At 55.8% G+C, this 22142-nt stretch overlaps 1 protein-coding gene across 11 annotated transcripts in view; it reads left to right on the forward strand.

The window, feature by feature from the left end:
* The first annotated feature begins 271 nt into the window (after positions 1 to 271).
* The window catches only part of LDB3 (LIM domain binding 3), a 71495-nt gene continuing 49624 nt past the window's right edge, over positions 272 to 22142 (forward strand). For 2 of the 11 annotated variants that reach the window (XM_070470965.1, XM_070470967.1), the window contains exons 1-11: positions 343 to 675; positions 1939 to 2084; positions 3094 to 3227; positions 3550 to 3753; positions 4420 to 4591; positions 5032 to 5196; positions 6076 to 6183; positions 7038 to 7218; positions 8369 to 8512; positions 11527 to 11575; positions 13462 to 13577. In XM_070470965.1, coding sequence (XP_070327066.1) covers positions 532 to 675; positions 1939 to 2084; positions 3094 to 3227; positions 3550 to 3753; positions 4420 to 4591; positions 5032 to 5196; positions 6076 to 6183; positions 7038 to 7218; positions 8369 to 8512; positions 11527 to 11575; positions 13462 to 13577 — 1563 coding nt within the window. In that variant the 5' untranslated portion in view covers positions 343 to 531. Of the gene's footprint in view, positions 676 to 1938; positions 2085 to 3093; positions 3228 to 3549; positions 3754 to 4419; positions 4592 to 5031; positions 5197 to 6075; positions 6184 to 7037; positions 7219 to 8368; positions 8513 to 10451; positions 10817 to 11526; positions 11576 to 13279; positions 13370 to 13461; positions 13578 to 22142 lie in introns of those variants that run through there. The other 9 variants (XM_070470960.1, XM_070470963.1, XM_070470961.1 and 6 more) reach the window with 9 other exon arrangements.

Raw genomic sequence — 22142 nt, forward strand, 5'->3', positions numbered from 1 at the left:
TGTAGTTGATGAGCTTGGAGAAAGAGAAATTTGACCAGAGGGAAGGATGGAGCCCAAGAGCCAGAGCCTAACGCTCTCTTCTGTAATATACACATACACACACATTCACATAGAACATACTGTCTCAAACTCCCTGCACACACACACACACACACACACACACACACACTTGCACACATTCACACATGCATACTGCCATCTTCAGGGACCTGTGCCTGAGGGAGCCGAGGCGCCGAGTGACGGCATGTGCACGCCCATCTCCGCTACTTAAAGGTGGGGACGGACCCTGTGACTGTGAGTCACCATAACTGTGACACGCTCTCCTTTATGCTTCACTGGACGCAGAGCAGCTATCAGCCCCAAGAACAGCTCCAGGCTGGGTCTGCGCTGGACACGGGAGCAGACAGCCGGCAGACTAGGAAAGGGTGCTGAAGATGGGGGAAAGTTGGGAGGCTGGGCACAGCTAACATCCTGAGCTCCTGCTGCCCTTGACGTCTCTGTGCGCTTAAGAAAGGACCAGCCCACCTCAGGATGAACCCTCCTTCAGGGCCAAGAGCCCCGCTGGGCCCGGTGCAGGAATCCAGCTGCCTGGCCACCCCAGCCTCCTCCAGCAGGTGGGACAGCTCCCGGAGCAGCGCCTCCAGCCTGAGCCACCCTCCGTCCATCAGCCCCACGGTAAGCCTGGGGCGAGTATGTGCATGCAAAACCTCCCTCCCCTCCCCTGGTGCCCTTCCTAGGGACAACAGGGGCTTTGACAGGGAGATAGAAAGGCCTGAGCTCTGCTCTGGGATGATGGGCATGTTATTGAACCTCTCCGAACCTGTCCTACACAAAAAGACCAATAGAGGACACTGTGGCGAGTTTTCCTTCACCATGGAGAGCATCTGAGGAACAGAAAGGCCAGCCTTCTGGGACAAAGGGCTGGAATGGCCCATCCATTTCTTTCTGGAGGTGGTAGGATGCCCCCAGAACCTTCCTGAGAGGAAGGCATACTCTGGGCCTCAGGATTTGTCCCAGTCCAGAGTGAGGTGTTTGGTGCCTTCTCCTGCCTCCATCCTCCTAGCCAGGCCCAGGGCCATCTCCCAACATCCCCACTGCTACCTGGGGAGTGATAAGCCTGCCCTCAGGGCTGTGGGATGCTGGCCTAGTTCTAGACAGGAAGGGGAGGCTCCAGTAGCTATAGGAGCCAGGGCAGGACAGAAATGAAGCTACTCCCATCCCTGGAAAGCATCTGTGATGGGAAGTTTTTAAGGCCCTTTGTTTTGGCCTCATAGGCTGATGACCTCCTTGCAATGACTTGGGGGGGCTGAATTTTCTTTTTATTTTTTAAATTTATTTTTAACCACACAGCATGCAAGATCCTAGTTCCCTGACCAAGAATTGAACCTGTGCCCCTGCAATGGAAATACGAAGTCCTTAACCATTGGACGGCCAGAGAATTCCCCATAAATTTTCTGTTTTAAAAAACATTATTTTTTAATTCAATCATTAATTTGACTATGCCTCCACACAGTGCAAGGGGACTGGAATACATTTGCTAACTGTCTCAGACATTTGAGATGGGGCCCATACAGAGGGGAGGAACCCACCTAGGAGAGGGCTCTACCTTTTCTAGGAAACATGGAGTCACTCCAGCCATGTCCGTGCTTGCCAAACATGTGTCTGTCTGTCCTACCAGCCTCCAACAGATAATCTGAGCATACTTCTAAAAGACTTTTGCCTCTGGACCATAGGAGCTTGGGCTCAACTTTAGGGAGACCCACATTTCCATTCCAGCTCAGCTACCTGCAAGCTGTGTGAGCAAATGGTTTTGCCACTCTGAGCCTGCCCCACTGGGGCAGTTTTTCTCTGCCCCACTGGGGACCCTAACTCTTCTTCTCAGGACTATTTGGAGGTGATGTGGTCATGGGATGCCCTTATTTCTCTGTCTTTTCACAGGCAGTCAGGGCTCAGGCTGCTGCCTGGGTCCCCTTCCCCACGGTTGATGTTCCAGACCACGCCCACTACACCCTGGGCACGGTGATCCTCCTGGTGGGACTCACGGGGATGCTGGGAAATCTGACAGTCATCTATACCTTCTGCAGGTGCCCGGTTGGCAGGGTGGGATCCTGGGCACTGAGGGCAGCCAGCCAGGAAGAGATGGGGAAGAACACAGGACTGAAATTCTGGTGCCAACTCTGCCAGGGCACTGTTGAGCCTAGCCTTCAAAGCCAGGAAAGGAGCCCAAAAGCAGTCCAGGGCAACTTGAGTGGCATATCCGATTGGGTCCCAGGTGCACCCCCTACCCCCTGTGGAGGACACACACATCTCTGCCTATTTGCTCTGCTCTCGGTTCACCTCCACCATCACCTGCCCCAGTGGGCATCTTCCCTTGACTCAGAGAGCAGCCCTGGTATAAGAATCCTGAGTCCTCCAGCCCTTCAGCAGCCAGGCCTGCCCACCACCCTTGGCTTCCTTCTCTACCTGCCCCACTCACCAGCTGAATGGCTGAGATGGGCATATGGAGGCATGACTACCCTTAGCTGAAATGACTTTAAGCAGATTAAAGTTGAGTCAACTTTTCTTATCTGCAAAATGGAGTTGTCACTTACTTCATGGAGTTTTTAGTTTTTATATGTGTGGTGCCCAGCAAATGAGTGAATCCTGACTGTGCCACTTACTGAGTCTTGGGACCACAAGCTGCATCATGGGTGGGAGCTTCAGTGTGCTTACTGGAAAAGGAAGGAGGGGGGACAGACACAAAGATGGATGATTATAAGAGACAAGGTTTGTGGAAGTACCTGACCCGTGGACACCATCGTCAGCTCCTCTCCCCTTCACGAGCTCCGAGGGTGAGGACTGCAAAGATGCAGAGAGAGGAGGACAAGAGAGGCCTGAGTTGCTGCCTTGAGGGGGTCTCACTTCTCTGCCCATAATGCCAGGCTCCAGAGCTGTTTAGCTGGTACTTGCTGGGCAGCAGGATGGTCTGTGGCCCAGCAGCTCATGCCTGAGTGCAAGCACACGTGTATGCATGGGTATGCATGCATGTGCACATGTGTTTGCTGGGAAGCTCCCCAGCAGAAGCTCCTCCTGACAGCATCTGACCCCTCCCAGGAGCAGAGGCCTCAGGACTCCTGCCAACATGTTCATTATCAACCTCGCGGTCAGCGACTTCCTCATGTCCTTCACTCAGGCCCCCGTCTTCTTCGCCAGCAGCCTCTATAAGCAGTGGCTCTTTGGAGAAGCAGGTAGACACTTGGAATTCCCTTCTGCTGGGGGGAGGAGGAGGGTTGGGGCAGGGGATGTCCACAGTGGAGGGTGGCCCAGATGAGACGGTGATATGCTCTTCCTGGGCCATGGGTGGGTAGCCCCCGCTCAGACTCACAAGTTGGCAAGAGGCTTCCATGAGCCTCTGTCAGATGCAAGCAGTCAGGGTGAGAGGAACACAGGCCTGTTTTCCTTGAGAGGCCAGCGCTGGAGCTAAGTACACACCATCCACACGCCCTCCTTGCCCTCGGGTATCTGATTGGCTCCCCACCAAGGACTGAGGTCAGGGAGCTATGCCCACAGGCTGTGAATTCTATGCCTTCTGTGGGGCTCTCTTTGGCATCACCTCCATGATTACCCTGACGGCCATCGCCCTGGACCGCTACCTGGTGATCACACGCCCACTGGCCACCGTCGGGATGGTGTCCAAGAGGCGGGCAGCGCTTGTCCTTCTGGGTGTCTGGCTCTATGCCCTGGCTTGGAGTCTGCCGCCCTTCTTTGGCTGGAGTAAGTGGACTCAGGGAATCAGGGGATGGGAAGATAATTTGGGAGGGGCATGTTCAAGGGGCAGGTAGGTGGACTTGGGTTCCCAAGCTGGCAGGAGGGGCCAGGGGACTGCTGAAGCCTCAAGTAAATGGACATTCAGGGGGCATGACTAGCAGCAGGGGGAACTGAGGCTGCACCATCAGCGATCAGAGGCTAACCTGGGCTCCCATCCCCAAATACAGAAGGGAAGACCACATAGTTCCTGACTGGCAGGAAGTGACAGGTACATCTGATGCTGAGTTTGCAATACATCAGGCAAGCAAGGGTTGGGATGTGAGGCCTCAGCAGGTAAAAGGGTTAGCAGCAGGCACCTACCCTTCCAAGGCAGGACCAGGAAGCTGGCTTAAGTCTGAGAGAATAAGACCCTGGGGTTGTGGTGAGGTCTATCTTCCAAACTGGTAAGATTGGGCAGCAGTGGGCTTTACCAGCTGTCTTCTAATAGCACCAGCTTGGAAAACTCCCCTCTATGTGCCCCAGTTTCTTTGCTCTGCTGTGCAGGGCTGGGGCTGGGGCCAAGGCCGGGGCCAGTGTTTGAGAAGTTCAGACCCCACATCCAAAGCCCCTGCTGGATGAGGAACCTGGGTCAGCACTGCCCTGAAGGCTGAGCACCCTGCCCCTGGTTCCCAGGTGCCTACGTGCCCGAAGGTCTGCTGACCTCTTGCTCCTGGGACTACGTGAGCTTCACGCCGTCGGTCCGCGCCTACACCATGCTGCTCTTCTGTTTTGTGTTCTTCCTCCCCTTGCTTGTCATCATTTACTGCTACATCTTCATCTTCAAGGCCATCCGAGAGACGGGCCAGTAAGAGCTGCGCACAACGGAGGGGTTTGATGGGAGGAGGACTGTGCCCCTTCACCAGGGCTTCCTGTGGCTCAGTCTGTATCCAGCCCCCCAGGGCACTCCCAGACTCAGATGGGCAAAGACCAGCTCAGTACATGTGCTTATGGGGTGGGTTCCCTGCAGACTGGTGCAAACTCAGTGCTTTGAAAAGTCTCAAGAGATAGGGTCTTCTGAAGAGAGGGCTTCAGACTTGGCCAAAGGGTCTGGGGGAAAGAGAAAACGCCACAGGTAGAAGCACAGGAAGGCAGCTTAGCCTGGATATAATGGGGGACTTCCCGGGTGTCAGGGGTGCCTGAATGGAAAGGATGGCCAGGTCCAAGAAGGCTCCCTGATAGTAGCCATGGCCCTGGCACTCACTGCAAGCTGAGTGGGGTCAAACCCAGACTCTGCACACTTTCTAGAGCTCTCCAGACTTTCGGGGCTTGCGAGGGTGGCAGTGAGTGTCCCCGGCAGCGGCAGCGGCTACAGAATGAGTGGAAAATGGCCAAGATCGAGTTGCTGGTCATCCTTCTCTTTGTGCTCTCCTGGGCCCCCTACTCCACGGTCGCCCTGATGGGTTTTGCTGGGTGAGCAGTGGCTGAGGGACTGGGACGGGGTGCTGGGAGGGTGGGAGAAGAGTAAAGGGACCCTGGGGCAGCCTCCCCTTCCCCAGTCCAAGCCCAAGCCAGCCATCCTCACACTTTAGGTCCAGCCTCGTAGCCTTATTCTCCCTGCTGCTGTGAGATGCCCGCACTGGAGCTGGGCCTGCCTCATTCCTGGAGGCACTAGGGGACATGGGGGAGTTCTGGGCCACAGTGGGTTTGGCCTGAGGGCCTACAAGGGCTGTCAGGTCCTTCCAAACCCCTGGAGAACATGCAGGTCTCCCAGAGTTTCTGGTTTCTTGTGGCTAGTGTCTGGAGACTTTAACACCTGCAACAGCATGGATACTGGCCAGACTTCATGAGCACTGTGAGACAGTGAGAACTATGAATCCTTTCAGCTATTTGGGTATGAGACCTTTTCTGTGCAGGAGTGCCCTGGTCCCCTGTTGGGCCCTCTATGCAATAACTCCCAAAGAGCCAGGGGAGCAGCAGGCATCAGGGTTTGATGGGGTGTGGGGAGGGCTGGTCAGAGGGCCAGATTCTTTGAGGGTGGGGGGTTTACTGCCAGCAGCACAGTCTCCAAGGAATTGTGGGACCTGGTGAGACCCCCCCCACTCTGGCACATCTTCTCAGCACCCCTCCCTCAACTGCTCCCTGGGTTCCCATGCACCTCAGATCAGAATTCTCCTTGGCATCAGTGCATCTCCTGGGAATGACTTAGTTATGCCACTTTGGACCAGGCTGGGCTGTGCCCTGGCAAGGCTTGGTTGGCCTAAGAGGAAGAAGGTACTTGAGAGGACGGGTGGGTGGTGGAGTCTCCAGGGAGGGTCAGCTGGCAGGGGAACCTCAGCTTCTCTGTCCTAGGTATGCACATATCCTGACGCCCTACATGAACTCGGTGCCAGCTGTCATTGCCAAGGCCTCTGCCATCTACAACCCCATCATTTACGCCATCACCCACCCCAAATACAGGTGGGACCTCCACCAGGACACAGGACCAGATCCCCTGGCCCACCCTCATGGGCATGGAGGGCCTGGGCCTATAAATGGGGGCAGAGGCTAGCCATCTTTCCTGTCCTTTGTATCTGCATTGGGTGGGAACTCTAGCAGCTGAGAACAGCTCATGACCCTGAGTTGGATCTGGAGCTGGTATGACCCCTTCTGCTGCTCCAGTTTCCTAGGGGGCTCAGCTTGGGGGGACATCAGAGCTCTCTGGGCAGTGTCCAGTACTAACTGGGATTTTCAGAACTGAGGCCAAGAGGCAACCAGGATGGCTGATCAGCAGGGCTGCCTGCTGCAAAGAGAGGCCCCCAGACAGTGTCAGCCTGGAGAGATCGCAGCAGCGAGAGCTCTGTTCTGCTTCAAGGGCCATGGTAGTGGCCTGGGACTGGTTCTGGCCCGGAGTACTCTCTGCTGATAGAATCCCCGCAGGGCTGGCCTCTTCCACGAGGGGGCCTTCAGTGCTTCCTTTTGCCTGGTGGTGTCAGTAACTCAGCGGCCCTGTGGAGGCCAGCTGCAGGCCTTAGCCCATAAGCTCAGAAGCAGCTCAGGAGTGTTATTGGTCCCCATTCGCAGAGTTATGGCTTGGGCCAGCCACTTGAGGGCTAAAACCAAGCATCTGGCTGAACCTGACACTCTAAGGCTCTGCGTCCATGTCCATGGACCCAGCATCTGTCTGTCCATCTTCATAACCCCAATGTCTGAATGTCCCCAACTCCCCAGTGGCTCTTGGCCCACTTCCATTTGCCCAGCGTCAGCCTGTCCATCCACCCCATCTCCTCGAATCTGTCTGTCCATCCCCCTAACCTGATGTGCTGTCCTTCCAGACTGGCCATCGCCCAGCACCTGCCCTGTCTGGGCGTGCTGCTGGGCGTGTCGGGCCAGCGCACTGGCCTGTACACCAGCTACCGCTCCACCCACCGCTCCACGCTGAGCAGCCAGGCCTCGGACCTCAGCTGGATCTCCGGACGGAGGCGCCAGGCATCCCTGGGCTCTGAGAGCGAGGTGGTAAGGAGGCTGGGCCCTCACTGGCTGGCATCTCACCATCTTTCCTCAATTAGTCCAGCCTCAGGCCTCCAGGCAGGCCTGCCTCTGAGACCCAGGAACCCTCAGGAACCTGGGACACTGGCAGGAAGAGCCCCTCACCACCTCCACATGACCTTCGCACATATAATCCTCCCTGCCAGGCAGGGGCACTAGAGTCTGGGAGACAACGTGTTGGCCCAAGGTCACTCAGCAGTAGGGCCAGGACTGAGCACAGGTCTTCCCACTCCAGGCCAACTCTTTCCCCTGCCAGCACTATCCCTGGGCCTTAGAGTCTCAGACTGAAAAGATGAGCATTTATTCCCTAGATGGGCTTCTAGAGAGACAGGTAGGTGCGAGCTCAAGCCCATCATCCTCATTGTTAAGCCCACTCCTCTTTGAGGAGGGAGACTTGAGGAGCTCAGAGGGTAGAGTGGAAGGAGCACCGGCCCTGGAGCCAGGGTACCTGTTTCAAGTCTTACTGTGTGAGCTTATGCAGGTTACTCTCTGAGACTCTGTGTCCTCTCCAAAACAGAAAACCATCATCTCTACATACTAGATAGGGTACCCATGAATGACCCCACCACGTTGTGGTCAGCCATAGGAGCTACCAGTCTGCCAGCACCTACTCGGGGCCTGAAACTGTGATGCCCCCTGAGGTCCCCAAGAGAGTTCCCTGTGCCGTGGGCTCCTGTCCCAGCTCCTCCATCATTGTGCCTACAGGGCCCACTGGGAGCCTCACCAGGAGCTTCTGCTGACCTCCTCCTACTGCCCCCATCCCTGCGGGTCTCAGTAGAAGGGGCTGAGGGAGGAGCTGTCAAAATCCCTGAACTACTGTAGTGCACATCAAGGAGTGAATCTAATCCATTAAGAGAGGCCTAGAACCTCATGAAGACATACTCATCCCATGTGTTAAGAAATGACAAAAGCATGTACACACACACACACACACACATCCTAGCACATGCACTCACAGTTTGCAAGGGTTTGGTGACCAGCAGCCCTGCAAACAGTGTCATGGTCTTCACCCCAATGAACATTGTAGGGAGAATGGAGAAAGGCCTGGCCAGGAAGGGGGCAGAAGCAATGCTGCAAATGCCCCCCTCACCTCACCGCTACTCTCCCCCTTCCCCAGGGCTGGACAGACACAGAAGCAACAGCTGCTTGGGGGGCTGGCCAGCAAGTGAGCGGATGGTCCCCCTGCAGTCAGGGCCTGGAGGATGTGGAAGCCAAGGCCCTTCCCAGGCCCCAGGGAAGGGACCCAGAGGCTCCCGGGAAGGTAATTGGGTCTGACACCTGCCAATCTGTGAAAAGGTGGGACAGGAGCAAGTACCCCGGGGAGCTGTCAGGAAAGGGGGGCAGGCCCAATGACCTCTGGGAATCACCCCCTCCCTGCACCTCCCAGCTTCCCCTTGCCCACCTGGGGGTCTTGGGGGGAACCTCTGTGACTCCAAGATGTTCTGAGCAAGCCTGAGTGTGACTGCACCTAACAGCGTGTGTGTTTGCGTGACCTTGTCTGTGCACGTACATAGCAGGTGGTGGTGGCTATATTATGATGAATGTATATAGCATGTATGTGAATGTATGTGACCATGTGCCCGGCACATGCTTTCTGTCCTTCTGACATCACAAGGCACGGGTTTGAGTGCTGCACTAATGTGTCTGCTCTAAGCTGAGAATGTGACCAAGTGTGAGTGGCATGTACCTCTCTGCGATTGGAAACTGGATGTACCTGAGGGGGGGGCGGGGCTGCAAGCTGTGTATGTGCTCGCTATGAATGCCCTGAGATTAGGATGTTGCCCAGAATACTTGTGGCTATTAAAAGAAGGCCAGCTGTCAGCCCAAGTGCCTATGGAACGGAATGTCGATGGCGATTAGAGAAGGCCGAATTCTGGAACGCTGGAAATGCCGTGTGCCCAGGCCCCACGGCTGCTCTGCCCCCTCAGCTGACAGCTCCCCCCCTGCCCCTCCACTCCCACACACACAACACCCCCAGTTCCTCTAGGCTCTCTAGGGCAGCAAGACTAGGACCAGAGGCACTTTCCTGCCTTCCTTCCTCAAGGCTGCTCCCCTGCCTGTCCCAGAGAGGGGGAGCCCTGGGCTGCTCCCTACAATTGGGGGGCTTCTATCTCTTCCAATCTTGCCATGCCAGGGAACACCACTCCCCAGTGGCTCCAGCCCCAAAGAGGACTCACTCCCCAGCCCTGAGGCCGGGCATTGTGCACGACCACAGACGCTGGGGCAAAGGCTGGCAGCATCCCTCAGGCTGACTGGGCAAGGATGAAAGGCACTGTACCTCTCCTGGAGGGAAAACTGGCCTGAGGTGGGGCACAGGGCAGAGAGGGACAGCACATCAGCAGTCACCTAACACGCGTGATAAGCACTGCCATCGAGGTATCAGCACACAAGGTGCTGAAAGCAGAGGCAAGTCCCCGAGGGATCCTGGGAAAGGTGAAGGTAAACCAGGATTGCCAGGCGGGATGGGGCCAAGCAGCAGGGGTCGGGCGGTCCAAGCTGAGGAAACAGCCTGTACAAATGCAGTGGGGCACAGGGTGTCCTGAACTGACAGACACAGAATGTCTCTCTGTGACCCTAGGAGCCGCCAAGGGACTCTAGGAGCTGGAGATGAGGATGGAGAAGGGGCAGGAGGTAGTAGGAGCTATGGGGAGGCCCAACCAGGTGCTGGCGTGAGGGGTCTCCAGTCAGGACCCTGGAGGACAGGAAGCCCTTGGAGGATTTATTGGGGCACTGAGGTGGGCTTGGTCAGCTTGGCAGAGTAGACTGGGCCTCTCCACAGTAGCTGCGGAAGGACAGGTTGCGTGGAATGAGCCAGCAGAGAGAAGATAGGAGGAAGTCGGTAGATAGGCAAAAAATGAGGCATCTAAGACGACAGGGAGAGAGGAGACACCCAAGCCTGGGAAAGTGGAGAATTGGATGGTGGGGGTGAGGAGAGCTCAGTCTGGACCCCAGGAGTCCAAGAGTCTAGGACAGGCCAGCCTGGGGGACTGCCTGGAGGCAACCTCGGCCATTACCAGCTCCATTTTCCAGCCACATGGCCAGGAAAAGGCCCAACCCCCAGCCGGGACAAAACCTGCACCCCCCCGCCCCCACGGAACCTCCCTTCATCATGAGGTGCCCCTAAACACAGAGGGTCCCTGAGCCACCACTCCCAGGGGGACACTCTTTGGGCTAAACTGATGTCTGCTGCTTGCTTTCAGGTCAAGGGGCTGCTCCCCAACCTGGACCCCAGGATGTAGGGTGACCATCATTCCTGCCTTCCTTCTGGGACACGTCCAACTCCTTCACGTCTCCCTCACACACACAGACCCAGCATTACCCATGGGCTTGCAGGCTTTGGAAGCGGCCGTGTCACCCATTCTGGTCTAGATTCATGGCCCCATACCGCGAAACTCCTGCTCTGCAATGTGGTCCGCACCCACTTCTCAACCCAACAGCCTGCACCTCAGGCTCAGACGGAAGAGTGGGCGCCCAGGCCCGCCCACTGCCTGGAGTCGTCCGCCTCTCCTCAGATGCTGTGTGCTGTGATTGTCCAGGCGATGACAATAGCGATGGCTCTGTCAGACACCCCAGCTATTTATGAGCTGCCTCTGCACCTGGGCTGGGCATTTCACTGGCACAGAAAGGATAGCACTCTGTCTCCTGCAGCCGGCAGTCAAAGCTGAATACAGACCTTTACTCGCTGGAAACTGTTACTCACCTCTGGCTTTCCCCCCAGAGTGCTGTTTCCACCATGGCCCACCCTCCTGTGCACATGTTCATTTTCCAGCACACACTCCTGTGTGGACATATGCATGTACATCAAGCACACATGTACACACACCGCGCCTACAGTTTGTTTTAAATCAGTAGTCTAAGTTCATCACAGGGCTGTGTGCGCCTAGAGGGATGTAGAAAAATAAAAAGCAGAGAAGGTCTCTGACAAGCACAGTCTCTACCTATTGGTGCCACCATGGGAGAGAGAGACCCAAGGGCCTGGCCTCTGAAGCCCACAGCAGCCTCTGTCTTCCTACTCTCTTTTTGTCCTCCACCTTGTGATTTTCACACCTAAAACCCCATCCCAAACTGCAGGGAGGTGAGTGGAGGAGGGGAAAGACCAGGCTTGCCCCTATCCCTACTCCCCAGTGAGCTGCTGTTATTGGAAAGCAGCTCACGCCCAGCTTGTGAGTACCAGCTGCTCTCTGGCTGGCTTCAGATCTCCCAGGGGAGGCAGATGGAGGGAGGCTGGCCTTTCCCTTTAAGAGCATCCTTTTCCTTACGCCTCCCTTTCCCCAGAGGCGGCATGGCGGGTGCCTGAGTCCAGAGAAAGAGCCTGCAACTCCAGGTACAGCCTAGCTCGGGGCTCCCTCTCCTTGTGCGGGTTCGGCTCCTTCCTTCCCCCACACTGGTCATGCCCTGCTGCTGGATCCTCTCTGGCCTGACCAGACAGATGCACCTCCCCCCACTCAGGGAAGGAGATAAAGCTGGAATCAGGGATGGATGGGATGCGACCTGGGGGAGGGGCAGGGGATGGGACGGGGGGAGGTTGGAGTGCTGGCCATGAGCTGCTGGGCTCCTGGGCCAGGCCTGGGCAGGGAGGACAGCTGGGCAGCATGACACGGAACAGAAGAGGTGGTGAAATGGGGGAAAGAACACAGGTCCCTCACAGGCTTCTTCCACTTGATATTTCTGTGACCTTGGGCAAGTTACCAAATGCCCCTGTGAAGTGGGGACTCCTCCTTGCCATTCATGTTGTATGTGCTAGGCCCAGAGTGTGAGGTTGGGTGCTGGCAGCTGGGAAATTACCCACACCCAGTCCTCCTCTGAGTCCTCAGGGCCCAGCTCAGGCTAGAGCTCTCCAGGAGGGCAGAGATCAGCCAGCCCAGTTGCCTTCTCTGAGCTTTGGTTTCCGGAGCAGGGAACTGGGGGGGGCCTTGATCTACCTCCAGACTATGTTGAGCCTGAGGTCTCTCCTGAGAAAGGGCCTCTACAGGTATCTTGGCTCAAAGACCACACTGGCCGGAGGCCTGAGGGGTCTAGGCCCCCACCTAGAACACACTGTCTCTGGGTTATGGGCTGACCACATCACACACATTTTCCCCTTCCTGCCCTTTCTGGCCCCTTGTCCCAGCAGCTGAGCAAATGGCCTCTCCTCCCCTCCTCCCTGGCCCCTGCCATTCCGGCGCAAAGGGCACGGGGGCCTGGCGTGCGACACTGGCAGCTGGCGCTTTCCACGCTGCTGTCAAGTTTTCCAGAGCACAAATGAGACAGGAGAGCCAAGAATAACTGTTGGGCCCCCAGAGGGTCTGGAGGGTGTGGGGCCTGTCCCAGACCTGCTTCCAGACCCCGTGCTAAGGGGACCTTTCAGCAGGCAGGGCCTCCCCAATTCCAGGCTCGAGCATCAAGAGGTACTGCCACTACTGGGCGGAACCTGTTACCTGGCACAAATCCCCATAGGGATGAGCTCAGGCTCCAGTCTGGCCTGGGTCTACCTGTGTGACCTTGGGGAAGTTAGCTAACCTCTCTCTGAGTTTTGGATCCTGGGGAACAAGTGGCAGCCTCTCAGGATCTGAGAGGATAATGGTGTGGTGGGCCCAGAGCTGCTGCTATTACTATTACTGTTCTGATGGGGTTGGACAATTCTGGGCCCTGAAGTTGTCGTTCCTCTTGGGGATAAGAGGATAAGCGGGCAACTTCAGGGTCTTCGCCAGGGATCACAGGGCTGCAAACACCCAAGTCACAAAGCCCTTGGCCAAGGGAGCTTAGCCATGGTCTTCTGGGCAAGAGAGTGAGTACAGCAGGCAGAGAGTACAGCTGGGCAGACCAGGCTCTCTAGAGGGCAGAGGAGCAAGGAGAGGAGAGCAGGGAGGCAGAGCATTATCACTAACCGCCCAGGCCCCTCTCCTGCCCCCTGGGGGGTACTGGGAGCTGGACAACCCTCCCCAGGGGCTATATTAGCCGCGTGAGTCACGGTGGACCCGCTGGGAGGCTGAGGGCGGGCGGGCACAGTATAGGGTTACAGTCCATTTATGGGCGCAGCGGAGGGCAGATATCAGTGTCGATGGCATTCGTTCCCAGCTATTCTTAGGAGCCTCTCAGGAGCTCCACACAGCCCGGCTGGGCAGCAAGCACGGAGCAGGCAAGGCCGGGGGTCGGGGGCTGGGGCTGAGGTCTGGACTGGGGAGGCAGGGGGCACGAGCGTCCTCTCACTCCCCTCTTCTCTGTCCGCAGAGGCCGCCGGCGTCAGCGCCAGCATGTCTTACAGCGTGACCCTGACGGGGCCTGGGCCCTGGGGCTTCCGCCTGCAGGGGGGCAAGGACTTCAACATGCCGCTCACCATCTCCCGGGTGAGTGTGCATGGCCCGCAGCCTACCACCCGTGGGGGCGGGGCATGCTAGAAGGAGGGTGTGTGCGTCCATCCGTCCATCTGTCTGTCCTCCCTGAGGCTCTTGGAAAGCAGAGCACACTTTCCTGGTCTGGGGGCTGGGACTGGACCTAATCTGATCCTGCCTGCCCCAGGCCCCTGGTCTCTGCCACAGCTGTTGCCCACCTGGGTTTGCTAGCCTATTAAGAGTATGAAACACAGGCAAGCGGCTGGTGTTTTGAGTAGAGCAGGAAATGCTAAGTTTGCAAGCAGGCAGGTAAACAGACAGTACAGCGCCTTCCTTCCTAAGCCCTTCTCCAGGTGGGCTGGGGTACACCCAAGCCTGGAGCATCTGCCTGAAAGTAGGCCGTGGCTTTGGGGAGCGAGCGCTCCTATCATGGAGACAACAGGTGACAGACTGCTGACCTTGGCTGTCCTGCAGTTGGGGCTCGGAGCTGGGCTGGGCTGATAACTGGTCTCCCACACCCAATCCATCCCAGATCTGAGATAATAGCCCTATTCTCCCCCTGCCTCCCTGGGCCTGCTGGGGGAACTCCCACTGGTTGGTTTCATGGAGCTGGGCCTTCCTCCCCTGCTGGAGCACCTAGCCATTCATTTACAGCTGCTCTGCCTGCTGGTCTCATGTTTGGTTCCCCATGCTCGTCTGGGGAAATGGACTGTGTGTCCTGCTGTGCCTATGACCAGGGGACAGCACTGCCTGATGGGGAAGTCAGAGATCTTTGGAGATTGTCTGAGAAACCTTATTGCCCAGCTGGAGACACTGAAGTCCAAAGAAGCAAGAAACTAGATCTGCCTGAGGCAAAGCTGTCTGTAAGACGGAACTTTGTTTTAACCACTGCTGTGTCCCTGGTACCTAGACCAGTACCTAGGTGCTCAGACAACACTTGTCAAGTAAAGGGAAGTCCAACAGAGCAGGGCTGAAGCAGAGCTATGCCCACAGTGAACTGTGAAATGTGCCAGGGCAAAGAAAACCCCCGCCTGGTGGGGTATGTCCAAGGCTGAGCCCCAGCAGTGCTGGTGTGGGCACAAGGGAGCAGGCTGAGGCCCCAGGCTGTCACTGGAGGGTGATGGATGGGCAGGGGTGTCTGGGTCACTGCCCACCTGGAGACAGGGAGACTTCTCCAGGGCAGAGGAAACTTGCCTTGGGCCTAGGGTTGGGGTGGGGAGATTAGGGGGAAGGCACTGAAGTGGGTAGCCAGGAGAGGCCTGAAAGGTGCTGGGCAGAGGGGTAGGGAGCCAATGTCCCCACTGGAGGCACAATCCTGGCTGTGGAAACTAATGTGGACACTTGGAGGGACACTGCAATGGAAAACCCCACTCAGGGGTGGCTATGGGAGACTCACAAGAGCAAAGGAGGCTATACTTCTCTGGGGTGCTGGCCTGGCTCTAGTGCAGGGAAAAGGCACTGTCTCCATCCTTCTGTTGGAGGTCTGGCTTATTCTCACCTGAGTCTCCAGGCCCCCTGCTCTGGAGATGGCATGGTCCCATGTACTAAAGAACACCTAGAGACGCACACACTCTGTCTGATGATATGGTGACACATGGGCATTTGAGCCCCAGTGGACACACCCCCCTACTCCCCCAGAACCCTGCACAGCTCCCCACCCCCTGGTTGCAGGTTTCCTCCCTGTACAAGGCAGGACCATCAACTCTCATGAGTCTGCCAGCTTCTCACACCTGAGACAGCCCAGCTCTCCCTCAGTGCTACCATGCCCAAGGCCTCCTAGCGCTGGTCCCGACCCCATCCATGCGAATGGATATTAGCCCTCCCAGCTCAGTGGCACCCAGGATAGCCAATGACTTCACCCGGGGTCTATGCACCAACCGGCCCCAGCCAGCCCAGGGCTTAAATTGCAGCACAGAGGCCTTAAGCTAGACAGCAGGAAGAATGTCCTCACTGTAGGCAGGGGATGTATTGGGATGTACTAGGGCCAATGATTAGGGGGTACTTTTAAAAATAGAACACGCAGCTCAGGCAGACCATCGGGGGATGGGCCTCTCAGCTCCCTTCAGGGGCATGCCCCAAATCACCAAGGCCATGAAACATGCAGGGCTGGGTGCTGGGGCCTTCCCAGGGCTTGGAGCCTTTTGATAAATCCTCTGGTGAGCCGCTGATACCCCAGGCTTGGGCGTCCCAGTCTCAGCACAGGCCTTGGAATACAGAGCCCTACCCTCCCAACAGGACTGTGCTATTTCCTGCTGGGGCACTTAAGGTCCTTCTGCAGCAGAAACTTCTTCCCTAAGGGAACAAGGCCAGAGCTCTCTGGAAGTATCCTATTCCCACTGCAGCCCTGACCCGCTTCCCATAGAGGGGCAATAGACGTCGTGACCTGAGTCTTTGCAAAAAACAAGGCAATAGTGGTGGTGGGAGGATAGGCAAACGCAGGGCCAGCTCATTCTCAGCAGGGGCACACACACTATAACCCTGAGGCCTGTGGTCCCTCGGACAGGGCCAGGATGGGCATCTCACTTCAGAGCCAGACTAACTGAGGTTCAAACTTGCTCACCCGCTCCTGTATCCTTGGTAACCCCTAACTCCCATGGCTACAGCCTCATCCTCTAGCTAGGGACTAGTAGAAAAGCCCCGAGTAGGGCCCGTCTCTGCTGTATCTCCTCCTGTAAGAAGGTTGGCCACCTGCAGCCTGAGTAGTAGCTCCCGTACCCACCCCATTTTGCCCACCAGCCCCACAGAATCAACCTTGGAGCAATAAGAGCCCCCAAGTCCTCCCTTCCGTGAGAGTCTCAGCCTAAGGACCCACAGAGAAATGGGTTCAGGAGAGAGGCTCAGAGGGTGGAGGGGAAATGCCTTTATTTATCCTGGACAGGTGCGGCTGGGCCTGCAACATGAGCTGCCCTCTCACCCCCACCCTCCCCCAACCCCAGCCAGTTCTCCAGGAAGTGGGGGAGGGGTGGGAGCAGAGAGGGAGAAATTCCAAAGACCCAGCCCCAATACCTGAGCAGCTAGGCCAAGGCTAGGGCCACGGTCTGGGACTTGCCTCTTGGTGCGTGTTGCAGTCCTTGACTTTATGGCAGAGACATTAAGATTTTGTTTGGCTCTGCTACTCACAGCTGGGTCACCTTAGAAAAGTCAGTTCACCTGCTCAGCCTCAGTTTTCTCATCTGTAAAATGGGGATAATGCATCAGTGAACACACACATGTGAGAGTGCTTTCTAATATACACTTATGAAAATACACCTGTTTTTCTTCATGGGCTGCTTGTGAGGATGGGGGAGCTGAGCCTGGACCCAGAGAGGTCCTGTCTCTCGGCTCCAAGGCTGCCACTCCTTAGAGCCTCACCCACCCACCCAGCAGGCTCACCTGGGGCACCAGCCCAGTGGCCTCTGCCCCTTTGCTGAGCTCCGTTCCAGTATTCGTCAGACTCTCTTGGCTATGGTGGGGTGGACAGAGGGTCCCCAGGGACGGGAAGGAGGACAGGCTGAAGCTATTCTGGGGCAGCCATGCCGACGATTCCTGGAATTTTAAGGTCGTGGTGCTGTTTCTTGGGCAGCACCTAGCAGTGCTGACAGCCGTGCTGTTTATAGCTGCGCTGAAGGTCAGGCAAGTCTCTGGAGGGCTGCTGCGGGGCTGGCAGGGTCTTCCCAAAGGAACGAATGGGAATGGGAACAATAAACTGACAGAGGCCACTGCAGGGAAATGCACACTTAGAGGTCACCAGGCCAGATTCTCTCCCAGCATGCTCCCTCTCCCTGGTGCTCAGAGCTGTTCCTGATACCCGGGAGGGCCCCAAAGAAAGTGGGTATGAGGCTGGCTAGGTCCTGGGGAGTGGGCCTTCTGAGGTCCTGGGCTAGGATGCAGGACAAAGGCAACTTCACTGGCAGCCCCCAGGGCTCCTTGGGCTGAAAGCATGGGAGAGGAGTGAATGTGAGGAGAGTGGAGCTTCCTGGGTGAGGTCTGCTAGGTTTGCTGGGGCAGCCCTCCCGCCTGAGAGATGTCTCCCCAGTTCCCTGAACCTTCCTCTCATCCAGGGGCTAGCCATGATTGCAAAGGCCCCCACCCAGGGCCCTCCTGTTCCCACATACAGCATCTCTGTGCCTTTGAAGCCCGGATCCACCTCTTCCCAAGAACCATCATAAGTGGCATGAAGTGGACTTCGCCACGTCCCAGGGCTCTTGGGGACCCACTGTGTAACATTCTTGACATAGAACTGTGGGATAAGAGGAGAGATTCAGAAGGCCAGTAAAGTGTGTGGCCAGCTGGAAAAGGGACCAGTGACCCCTGGCTTTGGCACAGGGAGGTCACTGGTATGTGTGGAGTGGTGGGGGCCAAAGTCAGATGGCTGACGTGAGGAGGATGGGAGACTGCAGACGCAGGGCCTGCGGGTCACTCTTGGGAGAAGCCTGGCGGTGAAGACAGGGAGACATGGCAAGGACTGACTGGGGCGGCTAAGGCATGAACAGGGAGAGGTTGTTTCTTTTAAGTCTTAAGTTTTTTTAGAGCAGCTTTAAGTTCATAGCTACATTAAGAGGAAGATATGCGGATTTCTCCTATCCCACGCCCTGCCCCCCACACATACATGCACAGCCTCTCTCATTACCAACATCCCCCACCAGAGTGTACATATATTATAACCAATGAAGCTACACTGACATGTCATTATTACAGAGAACAAATAGTTTACATTAGAGTTAACGCTTGGCATGTACATTTTATGGTTTTGGAGCAATGTATTTTGACATGTATCCAGCATTATAGTATCAGAGAGAGTATGTTCACTTCCCTAAAAATCCTCTGTGTAAGGAGAGGCTTTTTTTTTTTTTTTTTTTTTTTATCAGCCAGGGTGGAGTTGGAGAGCAGGACTATGGGCAGACAGAAGTGAGAGAGTGAGGGATGGAGGCCCCAGGGGAAGCCAGATGGAAAGGGAGCAGAGCGTGGCATGACAGTAACTTAATCACACAATGTAAAATGCATTTAGGGCTCCATGGAAATCCCCTGGGGTGTCAGCCTTAGTGGGGGTGTCAGGAGGAGGTGCTGGAAGTTGCACAGTCCACAGCATCCACTGCCTGCCCTGTCCCCCTATTCCTTGCCACACCTACACTGGTAGGTCTAGGTGGAAAACAAGGCACGGCCTATCTGGCTTTTAACACTGGGAGTGATGTCCAGGAACCTCTGTGGAGCCCAGGGGCTCCCTCTGATACCAGGAAGCTGGGGAAATAGGAGCCAGGCACAAGGGTAGGTTAGAGCCTCAGCCGGCATCTTGCTTCCCTGGGGCCCTGGAGAGGACTTCTCTCTTCTCCAGCTGATGCTCAGGCCCTTCTAAGGATAGAAGGCTGGCTCAGAACTAATCAGGGCTGGGCCCTCACACACCACCTTCTGCCAGCTCCAGAACTTGTTTCCTGTGGAGCCGGAGGCTGCAGCCTCCCAGACTCCAACTCCTGCACACCCCATGGCAAGGGGCCGGGGGCAGTACCCGCATCTCCTCCTTCAGGAGCTTCCCTGAAACTTTCTCAGCTCCGCACTGTCCTTGTATAACATCCCATTTAATGATGAAATCCTCACCAGAATCCTGGGAGAACAGAATCATTGCTGTCTTTACACAGAGGGCATGGAGGTGGGCGCTGCAACCTCAGGTCTGGCTCAGACCAAAGTCCGTGCTCTTTGCTCTGCTGCTTCCCCCAGGCACCTGAAGGTCATGGGCACCACAGTTGCTCCCTGGCACCAGCTGTCCTTGTGCCCACTCTGGGGTGCCCTAAACTATGGCCCAGCAAGGAGGAAACACTCCTGTGGGCTCTGCGGCAATCTTGGCCTCTAAACACCTAGAGCCTATCCTAGACGCTTCTGAGACAGGACCCCGGTCCTGGAGCTCTGCCTATGGCTGGGTTCCCCACTGAGAGCTGGCTGTCGACTGGAGAAGTTGAAAAGTGAAATGAAGATGAAATAATCATTACAAAGAGCTTTTCAAATTCTCCAAGGGGGCTAGGAAAACTTTAAAGAAAAAAATATATATATAAAAATATATATATATCCTTCAAGGATTTAGCAGCTTTGGGTCTTTTCTGGGACAAGGAAAGTAGAGGGAGGGGGCTAGGGAGTCAGGCAAGAGATACATGGGTACCTCATGCTTGGACTGTACTCTCCACATGCCTTGGGATCTATGCAATGGCTCAAGGGTGGCCCTGCCCTTCTGCTGGGCAGAATGCTCCTTGGGCGGAGCTGCGGGACAACTTCCTTAGGGTCCCTGTCTCCACACTGCCTTCGTCTCTAAGGATACCTGGGCAGAACTAGCAGAGCACTTTCCTACAAGAGGATTATAGCATCCTCCACCCACCAGCCTGAGGAGTCTTGAACCCTGCTCAGGGCAGCCAAAGGTCAGGCCAACTGAGCCCTGATGAACAGACACAGGTGCAGAGAGAGAGGCGCCAGGGGCAGGCTGGAGTTTGGCTCCAGCCAGGGAGTTTGGCTCTTGACCAGGCCCAGGGGAGGCTGGGCTCTTCCCCAGGAATCACTTCAGTCCATTACCTGAGGGTGAAGGGGAGCCAGGCCATGCCAGGCAAGGGGAAGGTGGGAGCCCTTTGGGAAGGTATTGTGTTAGCGACCCGGGCTTGCGGGAGAAAGATGTCCTCAAGGCATCTTGGAAGGGAGGGCATTCCAGATGGCCGTGGTTTGTTCCAGCTGATCTGGCCCAGCATCTCTTGGATGTCATTCTGGTGTCCTTGTTCACACTTGTCCGTGATCTCCTGGATACAGATCTGGTCCCGCCTGGCAGGCATCACTTCTGTAGGCATGAGGCCCCCTCCTCTGGGGTCTGTACCTACCTTTCCTGGGAGCTCCCTGTTGCAGGATGATGGCCCCCTTCTCTGCAGACTCATAGAAGCATCTGGGGGAGCCCTGGGTTGAGAAGACCCAACACATGAGTGTCCTGCTATGGGGGAGCTCTGTGGGCAGTCCACTAAGACAGCAGAGGCATTGCACAGTTTACCCTGAATAGGAGCATTCTGGCGTCTGCTACTTTCTCTGAAATGCTTCAAATATGATATGGATTGATGGATGGTGAGAGGGATGGACACGTGACCAGCAGGTTGAGTGAAATGCTACAGTAGAACCGCACCGGCGGCATTTGAGTTTTCACTGTAGAATTAGTTCCTCCTTTCTGTATTCAAAGTGAAGAAAGTGAAGTTGCTCAGTCGTGTTCAGCTCTGAGACATCATGGACAGTAGCCTACCAGGCTCCTCCATCCACCAGATTTTCCAGGCAAGAGTATTGGAGTGGGTTGCCATTTCCTTCCTCCAGGGGATCTTCCTGACCCAGGGATCGAACCCAGGTCTCCTGCATTGTAGGCAGATGCTTTACTGTCTGAGCTACCTGGGATGCCCTTCTGTGTTCAAAGGTGTCTATAATAAAATGCCAGGAAGAGTAGAGGTCTGAATGCGAAGCTAGAAGGTATAGGGGAAGGTAACTTTCTTGCAGGACAGGCCTGGCTGGGCAACTCAGCTTGCCCTTAGGAGTCCCCTCTCAGTCTAGAAAGTGTTTTGCTTTTCTTTGTTATCTTTTTTTTTACCCTTTGTTCAACCATTTAAATCAAAGGAAACAACAAACTCCTGTCACTAGTAGAGGCTCTGCATGGCCATTGATTTGGGACTAAAGGCGACATGTGTTTTGAGACAGTCCAAGTGGTTCAAGACACCCCTATGGGAGCCTGGAGAGCTTGGCAAACTGGACAATGTGGCTTCCTGACAATTAAGGCATTTGTTTTTCTGTTGTCTTTGCCTCATCTCAGCAGATTCTGGGAGTGGTGAGGAGGTTGCTCTGGGCACAAGGTGGCCAGTGTTTAAGAAGGTACCACAGTTCTTGTGTCTGAAATGGCAAGACAATGGCAATTAGCAAGAACTCGCCTAGACTTGCTATAATCCCTGGGTTAGCATACATGGTTTCTGGCCTACCCTAGAGCCCATCTAGGAATGGGTTGAGGGCTGGTGACTGCAGAGCCATTCATAGCGGCTTAGCAGTAGGTTTCCATCCATGTCTGAAGTCCAGAATCTGGCCAGAGTTCCATGAGGCCTGGTATCCAGGGACAGTCCCCAGGTCCTCTTAGGGCTCCTTCTAGGATGGTCCCCAAGCCTGGCCAGATAATGGCTTCTGCCAATGTTAGAAGCCAGCCTTGTCCTTGGGGTATAGCCAGAAAGGTGACTAGGATGTGCCCAGAGAAGCCAGGAGGCCTGGCTGGTGGGCATGTCGGGGAAAAAGAGCCAAGGGACACTCTCCAGGCACAGCTCATTGCGGGGGTGACTCCCAGGGTCTCCTCTTTCCTATGATGTCACTAGAGGCAAGGCCTGCCTGGCATCCCATGTGATGTAACAGGGGGCTTCCTGATGATGTCATTGGGGTCAGGTTACAAAGTTATTCTATGTGATGTCAGCAGGGGGTGGAGTCAGAGTCTCCACGACATCCCATGAGACACTTTTAGAAGAGAAGCTTCATGACACTGTATATAATGTCACTAGGGACTGGCCACAAAGCTATTTTAGGTGATGTCACTAGGCCCTCCAGAATTTCACATTTCATGTGATG

Source organism: Odocoileus virginianus, chromosome 7 (assembly GCF_023699985.2).
Source record: "Odocoileus virginianus isolate 20LAN1187 ecotype Illinois chromosome 7, Ovbor_1.2, whole genome shotgun sequence".
NCBI classification, from domain to species: domain Eukaryota; kingdom Metazoa; phylum Chordata; class Mammalia; order Artiodactyla; family Cervidae; genus Odocoileus; species Odocoileus virginianus.